At 37.5% G+C, this 21589-nt stretch overlaps 1 protein-coding gene across 1 annotated transcript; it reads right to left on the bottom strand.

Annotated features, from left to right (window-relative positions):
* Positions 1-1928: 1928 nt before the first annotated feature.
* LOC125488508 lies at positions 1929-20140 on the bottom strand. The gene is made up of 20 exons (XM_048626858.1): positions 19869-20140; positions 18533-18687; positions 14509-14625; positions 13984-14192; positions 13714-13843; positions 13426-13518; positions 13095-13313; positions 12773-12870; positions 12052-12220; positions 11765-11930; positions 9458-9685; positions 8183-8337; positions 6792-6908; positions 5971-6170; positions 5524-5653; positions 4843-4935; positions 4185-4403; positions 3867-3964; positions 3448-3616; positions 1929-2701 (listed from the first exon to the last, which is right to left on the bottom strand). The coding sequence occupies exons 1-20, from the start codon at positions 20075-20077 to the stop codon at positions 2535-2537; spliced, it is 3141 nt and encodes a 1046-aa protein (XP_048482815.1). The 5' UTR covers positions 20078-20140; the 3' UTR covers positions 1929-2534.
* Positions 20141-21589: the final 1449 nt, after the last annotated feature.

Below are 21589 nucleotides of genomic sequence, written 5' to 3'. Positions count from 1 at the left end.
TAAACCGAATATTGGCCTCGTAATGTTTCTTTGCGGACAGTTCCGGACAACATCGACGAATTATTGCAGTGACCGGGCTAAGATCGGCATTTTTAAAACTTTTACTCTATATCTTATAGATTAACCCCCTTATTCATAAAAAAAAGTTACTGGACGCTTTAGGCCTGGGTCTCCTATTTACGCCGCAGGTCGCGTCCAGCGTCACGCCGTAGGCCGCGTCACGATGCTCACTATAGAAATGTATTGATGCGGTCTCCCTTACACGCCGCGTTGGCGCGTAGATGTAGTGAGCATCGTGACGCGGCCTACGGCGTGACGCTGGACGCGACCTACGGCGCGTAATAGGAGACCCGGGCCTTAGCTATTGAACTGTTTTGTCACTCTTGACAGAGAACAATTTGTTCTTTAACAATATACGAACAAGGTGGTGTGTTAGTGCAAAAATGAACGTCTCGAAAAATAACACCCCACTTCTGCCACTGAGCTCTTATTTTGAATTAGTTGTGTTAGAAGATTTGTGACTTTATTTATTGGTTGAACAGTTTGACAGTAAACTACAAGTACCTACTAACAGTTTTTGGTTATAATTTGTATGTGACTCACCATCTCTTTTGTATATTTAGGGCGTCTTGCACAACAAAGTTAAATAAAATGACAGTATAATGTCAGAGCAAGAGGTCATAGATTTAATTTTATTTAACTTTGTTGTGCAAGACGCCCTTAGGGTCACATTTACCAAACGCTAAACGTATTTAAAATTTAAATACTTTTGTACTAACTGACAGGCGTTTGACAGGCTATTAAATATGTTTAGCGTTTGGTGACTTTTGGTATAAAATGGGAGAATGTCGCAGCCGCTACCCAAAATAAAGCTACATAGAGAAATCAGAATGTTTGTATGTATTTACCTACGTATATAATGTCCTTGAATGTGTGACGTATCAGCTTGTTGCACCCAATCAATTAACCATACTGATTGAACAATCAATAGGTTTATTGACAGACACGACCGACACAATTTGATTTCAATGCGAACATCAATTATTGGGCAAGTCTGGAGGTCTGGCATCACGCCGTCTTGTGTTCTGTAGAGTCAACTTAGAGGATAAGTATGTCTAGTAATAATAATTATGCTTTGTTATAAATTGGTTATACTATAACCACTCATTGGTTATACTATGTCCAGCAGTGGATGATTATTGGCTGATGATGATAACGACTCAATCAGAGGCTCAAGAGATTGATCCTAAAAGTTACAGATGAAAGAAAGATGTTTTGGAGAATATTTTAATGGTTAGGTACTCATATTATTATGTTATGTATGTATGCCACCCATCGCAAACAGTTCGATCCTAAGACTCATGTGTGGTCAAGTTATAAGTATGAATCAAATTAACATTTTATCGGCATAATGGTATGAATTTCGTCATGAACGTGTCAGTGAATCATAAAGTGTTTTCGCTGGGGTAGGTACCTATCTCTTTTGGATGAAAAATGGTAAGCTCTTTCAAAGTTCATAGAGGTTTTTTTTTAAAATAATTTAAGTACCTACCTACGTTCTGAAATAGCAGCATCTGAAATAGAAACATTAGTTACACAGTTAAATATGTAACAATTTACTAACTAGTTTGCTTTAAAATAACCTCGAATGTGGAGGCCTGAATAAGTCTAAAATGTCGCGGTTTGTTGCAATTTGCTCCCATTTTGATGGTAATTCGGCGGCCCCGTCGAAACTGACCACAAACTATAAATGTGCCTCGTTTCCTGTTGTATTCAATAAAACTTACTAAATTGCATGTTTTTCGTGCGTTTACGTGTAGGTTAATGTAACTGAAGAGATTCTAAAAGGTTTATAACAATATATTAGCTATCTTTCTTATTAATTAGTCAAAAAAAATCGAATTAGTCAGTACAATCAAATATCCGGATAAAAAGTAAATAAAGTTTTAATTGCATTATGTATATATTAATTATGTGTTTATTTTGCTTACGTAGTAAAAACAGTAAACTTAACAAATAAGTAACTTTAAATATCCATATTATCTTTATGTGCATGTAACACAATACTTTATTTACTACCAACCGAACCAATTCTTTTTTATATAAATATTCGTAGTAGAGTAGCGTCACCAAAAAAATAAGCCTCAATGTGGAAACACTTCGTTAGCTACACCAGGGAGGTCACTCTTCATATCGAGTGCAGTTTTGTTTGGCCCGCGGTCTAACCACTGCTCTACCTCGTCGCGACTGCGTGATTTTTTTTAAATAGCGCGACGAATTTGAGAGTGGTCCCCCAGCAGCGTTTACAGGGTGTTGCAAAATGGTATATACTCGTACTAAGCCGGAAATGAAATTATACTGTCAAAATTTACAAAAATAGAATTCATTCTAACTGAAATATTTTTTTCGCGAATTTTGACATTCTTATTTCATTTTCAGGCTTATATGTAACATGCTACACACGACACGTAGGTTGCGGCATAGTATACCCTTTTTGCAACATCCTGTATGCGTATTTTCCCCATATCATCTATTCACTTCCGTGCCTGGAACTTGACCCAGGACCCTCCGATGCAGCGCACCTGGAACTCGCCCGGGGTCAGCTCGATGGGGTCGCGCGTCTTCTCGCACTTCTGGAGAATGAAGTTCAGAGACACGTAGTAGAGGAGCACCTTCAGCTCTAAGATGGCGAATCTTGAGGCTGTGGAATAAATGTAGATGTAATATTTCATCATCATCATCATCAGCCAATAACCATCCACTGCTGGACATAGGCCTCTCCCAAGGAGCGCCACAACACTCGGTCCTCGGCCTTCCTCATCCAACCACTACCCGCCACCCGCCTAAGGTCGTCAGTCCAGCGGGCAGGAGGGCGTCCCACGCTGCGTTTGCCTGTTCGTGGTCTCCACTCGAGAACTCGTCTACCCCAACGGTTATAGGTTCTTCGGCAGATATGACCAGCCCACTGCCACTTCAGCTTGCATATTTTGACAGCTATATAGGTAACCTTAGTCCTCTGACGGATAACCTCATTTCTGATACGATCCATCAGAGAAACCCCAAGCATAGCTCTCTCCATAGCACGCTGAGCGACTTTAAATCGGTGGACCAGTGATGAGATATTTGCTACTAAATAATTCAGGGAAATTAGAAAGTAGGTAGTGGAAACCGAAAATATGCTAGAATTTATCATTGACGATGTAATGGTAGTTTTTCTCTCCGTTCACTAAACGGAATTTTATTTAGAAGGGCCGCGTACGTAGTTAGCTACTGCTAAGTGGTGACTCTCCGGCGCTTTCTCGATCGGTGTAAAAACAACCACGTCTGATGATGGCTAGATAGTTGAGGCAGTGAAGCAATGGAATAAGGTAGCTTAGTACATTTACCGAAAAATAAAATCTATTCAACAGAATGAAAAAAATAGTGTTGTTCAAAATCACATCTCACCAATGCAACTCCTAGGGCCACTGCCGAAAGGTATGAATGCGGACAGCTTGATGTTCTGTTTGTTCTCGTCGCTGAAACGTTCAGGCTTGAACTTTTCAGGCTCTGGGTAGTACTTCTCATCCATGTGAAGAGAATTCACAAAGTTGAATATCACCTCGCCTTCTTTCACCTGTCATGACATACGTTTAATGTAAATATACAGGTTGGTCTAAAGGTGGTAGAGTAAGTCAAAAGGAGGGAAAAACTACAAATATCTTAAATTTTTGGGTGGAAGCGCTTTTTCGGGATCGTATTAGTGGAAAATACAAAGCTGGTATCCATGCCTTAGTGTTATTTTTTGCAACATGTTATGGCTGATGAGGATGGCCATTAGTGCTTCTACAGTTTTATCTACCTTATTTAAATAAGTAGGTACATACCGTATAGGGTTTTCCTCCTTCTCTGGGGGGAGGCAGTGTGTACGGTTTTTGGCACACTCTGTCCAAGATCAATGTAGGAGGCCACTTTCGCAGTGTTTCTAAAACAAAAATTACAGATTAGATCTTAAATGTAAAAGTAGCTAACGATGGCAATGTAACCTGTAGATGAACTTTCTTTTCTGAAGAAAGATTGTCATTTGCGTCCCGAAGTTGCGATACCGCGCCTGACGACCATAGATTTCTAATGTGTCTGATTTCATAGGATTCAACCGGTTTACGCTCTATACTTTCTATTATGTGCATATTCTATCCACTCACCGTTCAAAACCCCATCCAGGTACTTCAGCGTGGGCACCCCATCATAAGTGACGGTGCCGTGCTTCTCATGATGCTCCTTAACTTCCTGGTACAGGGTCTCTTGGACCTCGGGGTTCAAGGCCAGCTCGTGGAACGCCATGACCAGCACCGAGGCCGTGCTGTCGAAGCCAGCGAGGAAGAAGATGAAGGCTTGGGCCGCCAGCTGGTCCATGGACCATTCTGGAACAAGTGGAGCTTTTAGATGAGTTTGTTCTTTTCAACGGTGACTATATAGCACTAAAATATTAAATGTAGATTTTGTGTTAAATCGCGATTTAAGAAACGTCAGTCCATATAAATTTATGATATAAATCAAGATTTAACACTAAATCTAGATTATAATTTTGGTGCAAGTCGCCTTTAAACTATAGGTGCAATGCATGCAATAGCAATTGATGTTTTACTTCATTCCGCTCGTTATTACTTATTCAAGTACCTCATCAGGTGTAAATACACTCATACTTGAATACTTCATTAGGTCATCACCCATATTAGCGTAAATTACTATCATGAAGTTTTTCCTGATTGGATTTACAAGTAGCTAAGGAGTCACTAGTAAATATGAATTACCTATTAGTAGTCTGTATTACCTATGGTTGGTAAAAATATTGAAACTCACTTTGTACTTCCCCCTTTGGCTTCACTGCTGTTAATTCTGTTGTAGCGAATCCAACTGTATCTGATTTGTCCTCAGTCGGGCCATCCAATGTACCTAAAACAGTAAAATATTCACATCACTCCTATCACAATAAAAAGAACAGAAGCTAGTTGGTAATAATAATACAATGATATTCACTCTCTAGTACCTGTGATGTGAAGTACTCCAAAGAAAGCCTACAAGTGTTTTTTTTTCTCTGTGGGAGCCTCCCTGACTGACGTATCCACTGTATCTAATATTCGTCCTGCACACCTTAGGCAGTCAGCTACTCTATATCTAACCTGACTGACTAATCCTTTCACCACAGTAACAATCACTAGTCCAGCTCGTTACCGACTCACTAAGGAACAAAAAGTACTGTCTAATCTGATCGGGTAACCCTTCCACCACGGTGACAAACGCTAGTCTAGCTTTACCGATAAAAAAAGCGGGCTAAGTCGGCTCTTAGACGAAAAACGAAGTTTCCGAGCGTTGTTGCACCGGCCACGACTCTATATCGTTGTATTAAACGTACCGATTGCACAAAAGAGCTCGCGTGTTTTTCGTCAGTACAGAGTCTCACATCACGACCCATCACGTCCCCACTGTTAGGGCACGGGTCTCCTTCCAATGAAGGAAGGGATTATAGGCCTAGTGCAGTACCTTTAGAAGCCTCCATGAGCAGCTGGATCATGTCGGGGCGCTCCACGTTGTTCTTCTCTCGGTACTCCATGGTGGACGTCACGATGTGCTTGAAGAAGTCCAGGGAGTCTTTGGGGAATATTTGGAAACCCTGAAAATGCAAGGAGGCAAGCATTATTAACCATCACCTGGATATTGTCTGGAAGTTATTGGAAATCTGTATGAAATTAAAAGTTTGTATTAAGTGATTTGTTTTATTTTAAGTAGGTACTCGTAATATTGTATTACAGTATAGCTATAAAGTAACAGCAAATATTTGATCAGTCCGATATGGAGCACAGACAGACCAAGGCTAAAAAGTACATAGAGGTAGAAAAAAAGAGACACCATCAAAACTTAAACACATGCTAAACGCTGTGAGTTGGCTTTTTTTAAATTAAAATAAATCATGTTTCCTCTTTTACTCACGCTTTTAGGGAAAATGACGGACAGGAATATCTTCGCTTTCTGCACACTGGAGAAGTTGATGATCTTCTGTCCGTACTCATAGAACCTGTTCTTCTGGTCCTTCACCGAGTTGACCTCGATGCCGAAGGCTGTGGAGGCGATCACGTCGTTGGTGTAGCGGCGGATCAGCTCGCCAACGTTTATGTTTTGGCCTTCCGTTTCTGGAAATACATGAAAAATGTATTAGATAAATATTTGCAGAGTTTGGTTTTCAAAAATGGCTTAAAAATTTTATTCTTCTTACCTTTTTTTGGGTCCGGTGTCTTAAGTCTTAAGAAATTTCTTGTAAAACAAGGTAATTAGAGTTATAGCTTAGTGAAATTTTGAATAATATAAGTATAAGTACGCTTTTTTGTTCGCATTCTCCACTCAAGAACTCGTTTAGCCACCAGTAATGTTATTAAAATGTTACCACCGCGCATGATAAAACCATTCTGGGCATGTATTATTTAGCGACTTTGTTGGTTTGTCGTCGACACGATAAGAAGAAGAACGACCATTGCTGACTTTTTGTTTCTGAGGACAAAACCCACTTCGGGTCACCGAGACAGCGGAGTAGTAGTAGCCATCATCATCACCAACCTATAGTAGTTCACTGCTGGACATAGGCCTCCCAAAACACGCCCCTTGATGCAATCTATAGCTTTCCGCATTCAATCATTACCAGCCTTTCGCAGGTCGTCACCCCAGCTAGCCGGAGGGCGTCCTACACTACGTTTGCCTTGATGTCCACTCCTGAACACGTTTTGTCGGTTATCGGTTCTTTTAGGTAGTAGTAGTACCTTTCAGATGCTCCACGATGTTCTGGCTGGTCTGGCACATGAAGGGCACCATCTTCCTCATCTTGGAGCCGGTGAACGCGGGGCTCAGCGTCGACCGCATATGCCGCCATTTCTCACCTAAAATTTACATATTACTATTACATTATACGATATACACTCACGGGGAATGAAAAAGTCCCACGATCCATTTTTAACTGGAACTGAAAATTTTCGATGCCATGAGTATACATTAGTTTGAATGGTATTACCTATAGATAGGTAAATTGAAGAGAAAGATCGTAATTTTGAACAACTTTTGTAGACTGAATGGCGAGATTGGCGAGATAAATACCATAAGTATAATGGAAAACAGTAGCTAGGTACGTACGCTTAGCGTAAAGAGCTTGATAATTTACACAGACACACTGAAAACACTTCTATTTTCTATCACTCTTATCAAGCATCATCAAATATAATGTACAATGGGTGATTATAAATTTAATCTACAGTTTACAAGTAGCCTCTTGTACCTTCTATTTTAATATACTTAACTGTCATTACCTAACACTGCACAGGGTGGCAAAAATCAAATAGTAGGTACCCGGAAACGGTCACAGCTTTTCATCATCATAAATTTTAGTAAATTTATGACACTGCCACCACTTCAAGACTACAGGCATTTACAATCTACGAGATATCACACAAAACAAATATTCGCCTTGGCCGGGATGCGAACCCTGATCCTAACGAACAATTGTTACTAACCACTACGCCATCCCGACTATTCGTCAATACAAACAAGCATAATTTTAATAGCAGGATTAAAATGGACTGTGTGTGTCATTCTGAACAATATATTTTATCATTTTTTTATCACCACCATCAAGTAGTTATCCCTAATGGAGACAACAGTAATCGGTAGAGATTATGATGCCACATTTAAAATAATTGCGCGGTGTAGCGAAATAATATTGCACCACACAAGGAAAATACTGCGGCTGCGTGAAATCCGATGTAATTGCAGTTCATTGATCTAACGCACACAGTTTCTAATAGATCTATATCCAATTTGCATTTATCAGTAAAATATTATGACATGTTTGTGGTTCTTTTGTCGTCCTTCGTCCGGAGAGCTAATAATGTCCTGTAGGTTTAACTTTCACCAACCTTAAAATGAGATTGAATCTATTACAGTCATGCTTTGATGTTTTAACAGTACGGCTATCTTCCCAGTAGGCTAACTGTTTGTTTATTTACGTACGTGGGGTAAGCGCAAAACTACCAAATTTTGAAAACTCGGCATACCAAACCGATAGGCCGCCGCCGCCGCTAAATCAGTCGACAGTAAACTGTTTGCCTACTGGAAATGCAGTCCTTATTCATAAAAAAATCTCATCTGAAAGTACACAAACCTTGCATAGAAAACAAGCTCTCAGAGAACAGCGGATCACTGAAGATCTGGCGGTGGTCGGTGAAGTAGTCAAAGTCCTTTACTGTGACCTGCTTTATCAACTCCGGGTCTCTTATCGCTATAGTCCTCGCTGTCATCTGCACCAGGCCTATGTACCTTAAGAAAAACAATGCATTTTTTTATGAGTCATCAAAGGAATTTTATCAATCTTTTTTTTAAGGAGTAAGTTAGGTATAATTAAATTAGTCAGCATACTAGATTGATATGACATTGGATAAATTGGAGAAGATTAGATATAATGGCATCGTATTGTCACATGAATGATGCAAGCATGATTTAATTAGACGCAATTAAAAATCAATAGCTACCTACTGAGAAACTTACTATTTACTCATACTTGCTTCAGTTATCAGCGTTGCGTTTGTAAGTAAATCAATAGTGACTTATAATAATTATTCACCACACCACACACCTTCGATTCAATCACCGCTATCATCAAACGAAAAGTTACGAATTTGAAGCAAGCCTATCTTTCAATGTATGTAGACATCTAGTAAAAAACAGACCACGAAACACACGACAAACCTACAACACTGATATTTTTTGACACTCTTGGAGCCTTAGCTAGTGAGTCATCAACTGTACCTTATAATTGCTTGTCAGTCGCTGACTGTCCATCGCTCCCTGGGCAGTCAGCGACTGACAAGCAATCTGACCACCTACTCTCATCATAGCGACTAACCCTAGTTAGCTCTCGTGTATGTTACTGACACTATACGAGTTAATAACCAAACCTAACCAACGTTAAATACCCCCGATATTCAACACTAAAAGTCGTATAAGTTTTGAACGGCTAAGCTGATTTTGATAAAATATTACTAAAACACTCGGGGTAACATGAACTACTTATTATCCAAAAATAAGTAATCGAAAATCAGTTCAGCCGTTTGGGAGTAACGGCCAATTCACACACTGTTTAGTGCGAGTGTTCAGTAGACATTGCTGGGCTTGTTGTAGGTATAGACATATATGGTACTACCACAAAAAAACTTTAAACACTGTTTAACAGGTGTTTAAATCGAAATTTGACAGATTTTGTAGGTGTTTGACAGCGCTAAACACCTGTTAAATACTGCCTAAGTTTTTGTGGTAAGGCCCATAGTATTTGCAAAACATTTGAATTTGCCATACATAGTCTGCAATGTACTCGTACGTCTACTCGCAGACTACACAGACACGTTAACTTATAACACCTCTATTTTTAAAACTAAATTACCTGTCTTCAGGAAACGCCTTGTAAATTTCATCCAGTTCATGGATCATGTTCATCAGGGACAGGCTGCTCTTCAGCGTATTCCCGAACAACGGCACTCCCGGCATAAAGTTAATGCCGTGCTTCTTGAAATAACTATGATTGTCATAGTAATTGTACAAGCCGTACGCTATAACCACTGTTATTATGAATATGAAAAACTCGACGATCATTTTGATATAATAATAATAATATAATTATAATAACACTGTTGATCAACTGGATACACACTTGATATGTGCGCCGCTCGGGTTGTACTAAGCGAGCTGTAGATATAAGATATGACGCAATGTCAAGGATGTCCTGTCTATATACCTGCGATTGCGCATTGGACGTTGACAGTGTGATTGTCATTGATAGGTTGGTCGCGATTCTGTGCCACAAATTATATTATTAGAAAATAAAAAATGTATAAGAAAAACTTTATCAGTATAATAAGTGTACCTATTTAATAGAAAAAACAAATTTTCCATTTTCAAAGATTTTGTTTGGTCATTGCTAAAAATATCTTTTGTTTGATTTTGCAGGTGCAGAGATAATCTCAATCCAATCAGAGCCAAAACGTTACCTACCTACACGGCCAGCACATACACACGCACACATTAAATTTATATTATAACACCTCTCTTTTCCAGTGGGTCTCGTGGCAAGACTTAATTAAAGAGGCGCCTCTATTGCTATTCATTTCCGTAGTTTTTTCACTAATACTCGCTTTAGTGACTAAATAACATGTTTATTTTCCTGTTGAACTATCAATTTACAAGTGGTTTTCATACTCTAATCTACATTATATAGAATATAATCTTTATATATTTACTCTTCTCAGTTACATATTATATATCTTTGAATACCGTAGCTAGTTACCTCATAGTGATATTTACTTATCCATATTGTGTGCTTTGTTCCAATATTTGTGCCCACACATACAGTATAGCACTTACTATTCATAATCATATACCTACATCATTATAGGATCCCACAATGGGCATTTTTAGGTATATTTATGATAAATCAGGGAGTAATTGACATATAAATATCTCCACATGATCCATTAGATTTTTTTGTTCCAAGAAATACTTATAACGTTACAAATTTAATTTTTCCATACACCATACAAAATTTCGTAGTTGGTTTCCCACTTTGTATGGGAGATCAGAGGCATATAATTGCGAGGGTATGTTTCTCTGGGAAAAGTTATTCATTTTAACGAGTAGGTAGAATTTTCGGGAGCTTCACTCTTGCACTTCGCGCACATCTTTAAACAAACATCTGCCTGGAATCGAACCCGGGACTATGATTGTAAACTGTAATGATGTCCTCCCAAATTAACCCATATATGCCCAGAGGGTCGTTAACGACCCACTTCAGTTTTTTGCATATTTGCACTTAGAAACTGAATCTTAAACATATCCCAAAGTAAACCCACTTGATGATAAAACTAGTTAAGGGCATATCCGTGTTACAATGACTCTAGGTTCCAACGTGATGAAAATCCGTCCTCACCTCTGAGCCGGTTGTGTAGCCGGACCCTTGGAGAATTGACATCACGTCGTCTCCGAAAAAAGTCGATTCTTTTATTTCAGATACGGTTTCTTTCCAGTTTCATAAAATAAAGGTAGAATAAATTCATAATTTGACATATTTTGCAATCTGAGATATGTAACATGAGTCAATTGTTAAATGCCGCAATTAATAAGGTATTACCAAATTATGTATTACTTAATCATGTGGGTAATACAAGCACTTGAATAAACTTAGGTAGTGAGTTTAGGTATAAAAATATAATCGTATATATTAAACTTTTGTATTATTTACAGATATACTTAACTATAATATATGTTAAATCTTATTATTTAAATAACAAATTCCTTCAGTAATTTACATCAAAAATTTACATTCAGCTCTATCACACATTTACAGCCATAACCCTAAGTTGTGAAACTCCAAAATCAAGTTTATTGTATAATACATAATAATATGATTATTATCCTTCCTAGACATCTGCAAACTGAAATTTTACTAAAAAGTGACAAACCCAATTCAATAAAAAATTACACTTTGTCAGTCCCAATGAGCCCCTCCCCAATAACTCTACTAACGGCTACCTTACTACCACCGCTGCTAATGTCGGTGGCGATACGGTTCTTTGAGTTATAGGGGAGGGGATAATTGGGACCAGCATTCAATAAATTGTAGTCTGTGCTAGAATTTGGTTTGTCACTTTTTGAATGAACTTCAGACTCCAAATAGTCCAAATCTCATGGTCTTCCTTAATTCCTGGAGCGGAACTTGACCCAGGAGCCGCCGACGGCGCGGATGTTGAAGTCTCCTGGCGCCAGCTGGACGGGGTCCGACGTCTTGCCGCACTTCTGGATCTCGAAGTTCAGCACGATGTGGTAGAGGAGCACTTTCAGCTCCAGGATCGCGAACCGAGATGCTGCGGAGGAATTACCAATTGGTATAATTTTAAAACATCACTGTATTACGGAATACGCTGAACTACTACTGGGGAACGCTCAGTTTTTAAGGGAGAGGGAATACACGAAAAATAAACCTACCGATGCAATTCCTAGGTCCAGTTCCAAAAGGCATGAACGTAAATGGCTGGATCTTATGTTTGTTCTCGTCATTGAATCTTTCAGGCTTGAACTTTTCAGGTTCCGGATAATACTGTTCGTCCCAGTGCACAGAACTGACCGAATTGTAGATACCGTCTCCAACTTCCAACTGAAAATTATAGTTAGATCAGCTACCGTAATATCACCACTGAATAGCAACGTCGCTCGCCTGTCAAACATTTTGTCGGACCATACAAGTGCAGCGATCACAGGATTCGATACTTTTATCGAAACTATACAAACATATGGAAAAAGAACAGTATCGTCAACTGTCACTGTCAAAATGTAAGGCAAATTTGTTGGTTCCAAAAGTGACTTTTGTTTTTTCCATAATGTTTGTGTAGTTTCGAAAATAGTATCTTATCCTGTGATCACTGCAAAGTTATCCCACAGGTATACATGATGAGATAGTTGGGATGAGTTTTATAGCATGGAAAGCATAGTATTTTAAATTTAACCCAATGTAGAAATCATGTAGAGTTTGGACCAAGATTTCTCCATAAGGAACTTAGTGCAGACCACAAATGTTATAAGTACATCATCCTACATACATAACAAGAGGTGTATATGAGATCATCTGAATGCATAAACACTGTTTTATTACACTTTGAATAATTTCAAGTACCTACTTATATTTAATGATTATCATTGTTTGACTCACTTGTACTGGCTTACCACCTTCCCTTGGAGGAGGCAATACGTAGGGTTTGACGCAAACCCTGTTCGTTATTACCGCCGGGGACCACTTCCTCAGTGCCTCTGTAAAGCATTTGTCTATTATAATAACAGCTGTACAAATACCAGAAACCGTACCACCACCGACACATAGCAATCAACATTCCATAAGCAACGTCGCCCGCCTGTCTAACATCTATCAGATTCATACAAGTAACGATTACCGATTTGACAACCGAGCGTTGCATTGCTAATGTTTAGGTAATGGTAGGTGGTAACGCCACAGTGTTCAAAAACGCATGTCTTACCATTAGCAACACAATCCAGATACGTCATCTTCTGTACGCCTTCATACGTCATCTTTCCGTGTTTCTCGTGGTATTCTTTCACCTCTTCGTAAAGTTTCCCCTGAGCTTCAGAGTTGACGGCCAGCTCGTGGACTGCCATCACGATGACTGATGCTGAACTCTCAAAGCCTCCGAAGAAGAACAAAAAGGCTTGAGCAGCCAAAGTGTCGGGTGTCCATTCTGTAGAAAACAGAAAATGTTATTTAACTTTCCAAGGATATTTTTTCCAAGGTATTTTCTGTAAAAACAAAAAAAAACAGCTTAAGAAATAGATGATATTCATAAAACTTACGCCTCATTTCACCCTTAGGTTTGATGTCCGCTTCATCGGTAGTGGCGAATCCTATGTCATCTAACTTGTCGTGGGTTTGCATCTTTAATGTACCTGTACGAGATAGGAAACACAAACTTAAACTATGAGCCAAAAAAATAAATTTCAAATGTTACGGACAATACGTTTGTATAAAATATAAATTGAGCTTCTTATATTACTTTTTTGAATGTCAAAGTTCAGGGGTCATCGTGTTGACTTTGCTATGTCAATTAAAATTATGATCAGCAAAAAAACTACTGTTATTACCCTTTGCAGCTTCCATCAACATTTGGATCATGTCTGGTCGTTCGATGTTGTTGTTTTCGCGATGCTGCATAGTCTTCAACACTATTCCTCTGAAGAAATCAGTCGTTTCTTTCGGGAAAAAGGGGAAGAACTAAAAAAGAAGTAAGTAAATGCTTACAGTTATCTATAAATAAGTACCTAAGTAGCTACCTCCTGTCTTAGAAACTTGGCTCATCAAAAACCTTAATAAGTTAAGACATTTTTATTCAGATTTTCATGCATGCAACTTACCTTTGACAAAGCCGGTATAGTCATGACGATGAAAAAGGAAAGTCTTCTCGTCAAAGAGTTTCCCACCACCAAGCTTTGTCCGGCCTTGTAGAAATCATTTTCAGGGTCTTTCAGCGAGTTCACTTGGAGACCAAATATCGTTGAAGCGATGACGTCATTCGTGTAGCAACGAATCAGTCGAGAAGCGTCTATGTCTTGTCCTTCGGTTTCTGAAACATTATTATGGATGAGTGGTATGTCCGTAGTAGAGAAGGCAAGTTTATTGCGCTTCTTGTATACCTATTACGGTTATTGTAATAGGATTGTAATATCAACATTCCTGAAGTGGACAGGACATCAAATGAGCCTTTTCTTAAATGTTACTTACATAGAGACATTCCAACAAGCTGACATCCGTTATAATAAGAGAATTTGTGCTGCCTGATAATTAAATCACTCAGAATCGCGCCACGCCATTGGTGCGCGCTATCAATGCTGCCCCGTCGACTCGCTCTGAAACCTGCCTTATCATTGGTTGATAATTACCTCTCAAGTACTGCACGATGTTCTGGCTGGTCTCGTTCATGAAGGGCACCATCTGCCGCATCTTGGAGCCGGTGAACGCGGGGCTCAGCGTCGACCGCATGTCGCGCCATCTGTCGCCTGTTATCAGAAGTGGGATAAGTATTCATTATGTTTCTACCTTTTTTGGCCTAAGATTTATTTGCCTAATCTTATATTGCATAGTAATGTTTGATCAAAGTCTCGTTTCGCCGAAAATCGTATGGCATAAATCTCTTTTAGTAAAAAGTTATTTCGCATAATCTTTTTTAGCCTAATAATGGTATAGCCAAATCTTGGATAGCCTAATAATGCTATGGCATAGGTTATACAAAGTATTAATATTCGTTTGGCTTCAACTTTGATGGAGCGTCTCCCTACATAGCGCAAACTGGTGCCTTGTATTGTGGCCGGTATGTGGGAAACGCTCCGCTCCGCTTCGCTGCGCTCCGCTTTGCTCTTCGTCGCACCTATCTTTAGGTTTCAATTCCATCGGGTTTAATGGCGTTTGTAATCATTATATTGGTCATTCACTTTCGATATTTTCATAATTCAATATCGTGATTTTCGGGATGTAGGTGAAAAATACCACAATTTGTACATTTACAACCTACTTCATATAGTATTTACTAAGATAATATTAGGAGAAACAAGATTATAACAATACGAACAATTTGAGCAAACGAGACTTAGGTGTTTCAAGTTTGTGCAAAAAGAGTTTTAGACGAAACGAGTCTTAAGCCTCGAATTCACTAGGGCACAAGTTCTGAGACTGTTACAGAACATCTACGGTGCGTGTTCTCAGAACATTTTGGTAACATGTCGTGATACAGAAGTCGCGCACACGTCCACACTCTGCAACAGCGGTCGCTAGACCTAGTAAAAAAAATATACTCTATGCGCTAGACTGATGTCGCAGGAAGTTCTGTCTCGCGAGCCAAAACACGGAACCTGTTCTGCGACACGTAGATGTCGCTGTACGAGTATAGTCGCGTGCGACGTCGCAGAACAAAGCGCGACGTCGCGGCGACACGTAGACGACATGTGCCTAGACAGGTTCTGCGACAATTTGTCGCCTAGTGAATACGAGGCTTTATGTCAAAGTCAAAGTCAAATATTTTTATTCATCGTAAAAATATAAAATTTTCTGATGAACGTCAATTTTTACAAATTACTCTCCGTTCGGATAAGGGGGGGCTCTTTCTGTCTAAGGAGAAGAACGGAGTCAAGAAACTCCTGAGCCATCTTTTCAAAAAAAGACTTAAAACTAGTTGATATACAATACTTATAAGCTTAATAATAATTATTATAATAATATAAGCAGAGCTAACTACTTATCACAGCCATGCATTAACGTCCTCTAAGTAATCATCAATTTTATAATAAGGTTTTTTACAGAGTTTCTCTTTAATGTAACACTCAAACTTAAACTTATGCCACATAAGTCTTGGCGAAGTGATGATTCTACCAAAAAAGTTTAGACCTTACGAGTTATGCGAAACGAGTTTAGGGCAATAAAGATTAGGCGAGATGAGGGGAACCCAGTCAATATAAATATAATGCCTTCTCGTTTTTCCATGTAGAGCTGGGGCCCTATGGAAAGGGACCCTATCAAAACTAAATAACATTTACGAAGTTTAGTGTCAAATTCAATACATTTTGAATCTAAAAATCTTTGTCAAAACAAGTTCACGATAGGTATGACTGGACTAGGTTTTTGTTACCGTAGTCAACCGTAGTGAAATGATTAGTCGGGCTGACATTATCATTCGTAGCAAACAGAAGAAAATCGCGTTCGCAATAATATTATATCAGCCATGTTTATAATAAAACAACAAAGTTTTGAGTTATTTTATAAGATAAGGTTATTCCCCTCATAATTATCGTCTGCCATCTACTTGACCACTACAAAGCGTCAGTTTTATTTGTGTTTTGATAATAACAAAATTATAATCTTAATCTAAATGATGATAACCAGTACAAGCCGGTATGAATTAGTTCACTTGACTTATTTTATTTAATTTATTTATTTTAACACTTTATTGTACACAGAAATATAAATACATAACAATTGAACAACACAGTAAAAGCATACAATGGCGGGCTTATTGCCAAAAAGCAATTTCTTCCAGCCAACCTTTGTTGGTGGATAAAAGAGTTACTTACGAGCTATTAAGTTACAGGTATAATAACAATACTAATTTAATAGAGCCTACAATTTTTGTTGTAGTTATTTAGTAGAAGTAAGAGGAAGTTCCACTTTCAAATAACCGAGACAAAATGGCCCCATTTATTAAAATATTTTTATATTTTTACCAAAATAATAACGTTTTTATTCATAACGTTTTTAGTCGGTTCGAGATATTTTCAATGTTGCAGAAGGCTTCATGAAGCCTTTTCCGTTTAGGAATAATTTGGTGATATTGTCACTGGAACTTTTGTATTGCTCGCAAGTGTATTTTTCTATTTTATTGTTCTCCTTTGAATAAACCGCTGATGCATGTTTAAATGGACGGTGGACGGAAACATCCACTTTATTCATCTCACGTGCTCCTTACTACAACATAGCGCCGGCTTTTATGGTCATTTATCGTGAACCGAATAGTATTAAAGTTCATGTTGGGATTACTCTTATATTTTCTTGTTTGGTTGTGCAGTTTACAATGAACGTGATGATGATAAAACATAGAAGTCCCAGAAATCGAGGATGACAACTTTTGTTATAAGTACAGCTATTGAAATTCGTTAAAAAATACTTCTTGAAACTTTGATATGTGACTTTTTACTATGCAGAAGCAAAAAAATACAATTTTCAAAATCTTGAAGAACAAAAGTTGGTCGGATTGACCCCCTTAGTCACCCCCTTTCTATTAGTATACCACATTTGAAATACCCTGTAGACAAGGGCAATATTTTGTACAGGTGATAACATACCGTAAGTGTGTGTTGTGATTTGTGATAATGTTAGCAGATATACAAATAGAGACATAATGCGATGTGAGCTGTTAGGTATATCTGATCAGGTAATTTGTAATTTATAAGGCAACAGGTCTGGTAATCATTAACTTATCTTATTTGAATAATCAATTCTAATCACATATCTAATAGATACATTTAATCACGGCCAAGGCGCGTGTCACTGTTTTTTTAATCAAAATCCATTATTGTTTATCAAAGAAAATAATATATTTAAGGATAAATATCTAATATTAGTTTAGATTATCTTACATGGTGTAATACTTATACATCATTTTATACGGTATGATCAAAAGCTCAGGCTACAGCCTACTACAGTGCTTCGAAGTTTCAGATCGCTACAGTCCCCTCTCTAAATCGACTTACGAACGAACGCGAATTATACAACGAGATAGAGTAGTTTTTTTATAATCTATGTAGAGTGACCCCACTGACCTAAGACAGGTAGCAGGTCACGGCTGTGGAAGGTCAATGTCAAACTACATAACTAGTGGCGCTTCATTGTAAAGTCAATTTTGCCCAGCAGTGGATTATTACTTTCTGTAGAATGATGCATTAATCGCTAGCCTAATCAAACCACTAATAACTATAATATTGCTAACGACACCACCGCAGGATGGTTAAGTATGCCTTAAGGTAGTCAAACTCTTTTTAAGTAAGTAGGTACCTCTTGAGATAATATTGTTAATAGGCAACGTCAATATTCATACATTATTATTGTTTTTTTACTTAGATAATTGACGATACGATAACACACGATATTAGAGGTGCATTTTGGTGAACAAAATGACGATATAACCTAACAAATGTTAAAAAGCCCCGACAAACAAAACTAAAAGTCGGCATAATAATTATTACATATGACCACAGGCATGTGCCCTATGACCAAAAAAAAACAAATTAAAAGTCGTTTCAGCCGTTTGGGAGCAGCTACGCTATCACAGACAGATACACAGGCACTTTAAACCTACAACACCTCTATTTTCCGTAAAGGGTTAAAAAGACAAAGGTCCACAAAACGATGCTCACATACCTGTCATCATGAAGAGACTCTCATTGAACAAGTCGTCAGTAGCAAACCGCCGGTGGTCCACGAAGTGGTCGAAGTCCTTGACGGTGATGAGTCTGATGATGGACGGGTCCCGGATCAGGTACAGCGGCACAAACCCTTCCACGTAGCCGACGTAGCTAAGAAGTGAGGGCAGAATTGGGATTGTTATAAATAATGCAAGTAAATATAAACTACAGGTAGAGTGTATTGTGTTAACTAAAAGTAGTAGAATGTAAGCCAAAAGAGGCTGAGTCAAAAGGCATTCTAGGCAAATATTTAATCTACGTTAAAATATATTTAACTTAGTTGTTCGTACAAACTTTTGGGAAATCTTTTTTTTCGCGAATTTCCAAAAGTTTATGAGATATATCAAGTATCATATCAACCCTGTTCGGCTTACTAGATATACCAATTTTTAAATACCTTCATCATGATCACAAAGATCTTCTCATACACGTAATAAATATTATGTATGTAGGTATTACCTTTATTCGTATTTGCGACTATAAAGATGAGTTCAACCTGTTTTTGTTGTTGTAAATAACACTGTAGGCAGGTATATCAAGTTAAGATATTATTATGATGATGATGATGACGTAAGTACATTATTTAAAAATCATTTCGTTGTTGATGCGTGAGAATTTCAACCAAAAAACGGCAATCAAAACAAGCATATTCCATATTCGGAGCTACCGGTTATGACCTGCGCAATTTATATGACATTGAGATAAATTGCCCACACACATAGAACAGAATAGATAACAACGGTAATTGTAGCAATCATCACCAAAAACAGTGTTCTATCTAAATGAGTATTATTAGTCCCGGAGGATGTCATAAACTAATAGACCTGATAGGGAGTACACTAGTAAAATGTATAATGGTGTACTTACGGTCTTTTGACATGAGTACTTTAAGATATATAATTATGTACTATAAGGTAAGGTACTACGTGTACTTTAACAATTCATTTTACAATCAAAACATTTGATAGAAACAAATCAAATTGAATTTATTATTATTTTTAATTCTACTCCTGGTTAAAAAACATACAAGTTATGTAATAATAGGAATAAGTTAATGGTATTAATAACTACATACCTAAGTTTTACGTCTGTATTATTTTACTCAGTTTCCAGACCATGGAGCTCAGAAATTCATGGACAGGTTAATACGTAGTTGTAATGCGTATTTTCCTGGTTTTCAAAATGACTTCTTGAACGGGTCGTCTGACACATTCAAAAGCTTATAGCCTTTTTTACTTTAGATAAATATATTTTATAACAAAATTGAGATAAATATATTTTATATAAATTACCTTTCACCCGGAAAAGCTCTGTAAACACGGTCGAGATCATAGAACATGTGATTCTTCCCGAAGGAGCTTTTGATGATATTTCCAAACATCGGGAACCCGGGCAGGAACTTCATATCTTTACTCTTGAAAACATTCTGATTCTTATAGTAGCTGTAGAACGCGAACGCTACTAACGTTGTTAATATAAATATTAATATTTCCGCAATCATTTTTGCTTATTTAAAGCGTGCGTTGTCTCTAACTTTATGTTTTACACTGATCTGGTGCCGAGTACAATACAGACCCGTGTCATGATTGAGTAGCTACAGTCTAACCAACACACTCTAGCAATTGTAAAAAAAAATAGCTACTTAGTAAATAGTAATTGATCTATGATTGGCATTACATCTTATATTATCACATTCCTCGATTGATCTTGTATGTTTAACAAAGACTATGTAGGTAACTACCTCCTATTTAGAATTTATAATACAAAAGTTTACACCTGCAAAATACAAAAGTCCTTATTTATGGCTCTTGTATGATTATCATATTGGTGAATCGTCGTTCTTTCGTGAACAGTCTTGTAAGCCCATTCAATATAGTTTATAAAATATCTTACATACTCATACGAGAATTTTGTTGGAACATGTTTCTAGTTTTATAAAAATATTATTTGATAATTATGACCCAAGGATTCACGATGACGGAACTAAGCTCTATATTGTCTATGTTCCTTGACACAGTGGCTCCCTCGCTGCGTGTTTCAAAATTTTTAGTCAGACTATAGTAATTAGATGATAACAGCAATACAATACGCTAACCTTGGCCGAGACAAACACTTTGTAGATATACGTATTTGAGTAAATACTGATGGAATTTATCTGTTATTAATCCAGAGCCAGGTCAATTGTAACGTTTCGCCCTACCTCCTGCCTATTTAACTCCTACCTAAAGGATTTACTAGAAGATATTTGAAAACACCTAACAAAACTAAGTTGAGTGAAATAAAAGTGAAACAAATACTGCTTTGAATTGGCCATGAAACATCCAGGGAAACCCTACGTTGTGTTGTAACCCAATAAACGAAAGATAGTGAATTAAATAAAACTATGACCTAGAACTGATTACATACTTCCTACCTGCCTATAATTATTGACCTATATACTACAACTTTGATGTATAACTTTTATTTGTACGATAAATACATATTTACAGGTAAGTACATAAAGATAATAATATAGATAATAATGTTTTTTGGTGTTGGTTAATAAGGGAAGCCCCTCCATACGCTTTGTAGGCCTTGATCACTACACCCGATTGAATCAATATATAAGACTCTAAAATAGATAAATAATAGCAAATATTCAATCGGAGCCCTCGTGGAACACAACCATTGACTTGGACATTCCTCCGACCAACTTATTAATCACTTCCCTTGCTCCTAACCTTATATATTTACATGTTTTATATTTATTTCATGTAAATAAATCAACATGAATACATGTTGTCAAAGCTAAAGGGACAATCATATTTATAATCATAAATTAACTGAAACTAGAATAGTTCAATAATTTACATTATAGTAACTTTATTAAATCATGAATTTCATAATAGATAAGTATTTGAAAATATAATAATATGACTCTAATTTTGTAGCCAAGTGGGAAGTGATTTAGGTATTATTTTAAAAGATTAAATATATAATATGAAATAGTGAATATTCTTTGATCTTATTGGAA

The sequence above is a fragment of the Plutella xylostella genome, chromosome 17 (assembly GCF_932276165.1).
Source record: "Plutella xylostella chromosome 17, ilPluXylo3.1, whole genome shotgun sequence".
In the NCBI taxonomy this organism is placed as follows: domain Eukaryota; kingdom Metazoa; phylum Arthropoda; class Insecta; order Lepidoptera; family Plutellidae; genus Plutella; species Plutella xylostella.
Note: the sequence above shows the minus strand (reverse complement) of the source record. Positions and strands in the feature narration are given on the sequence as shown.

Bases quoted from the DNA above. Each gene is read 5' to 3' on its own strand.
- LOC125488508 (XM_048626858.1), bottom strand. From the start codon at position 20,077: ATGATTGCGGAAATATTAATATTTATATTAACAACGTTAGTAGCGTTC. The intron at 3,965-4,184 runs GTGAGTGGATAG...TTTTTGTTTTAG, and splicing joins CCTGGATGGGGTTTTGAACG to AAACACTGCGAAAGTGGCCT. The intron at 3,617-3,866 runs GTATGTACCTAC...ATGTCATGACAG, and splicing joins AAGGAGGAAAACCCTATACG to GTGAAAGAAGGCGAGGTGAT.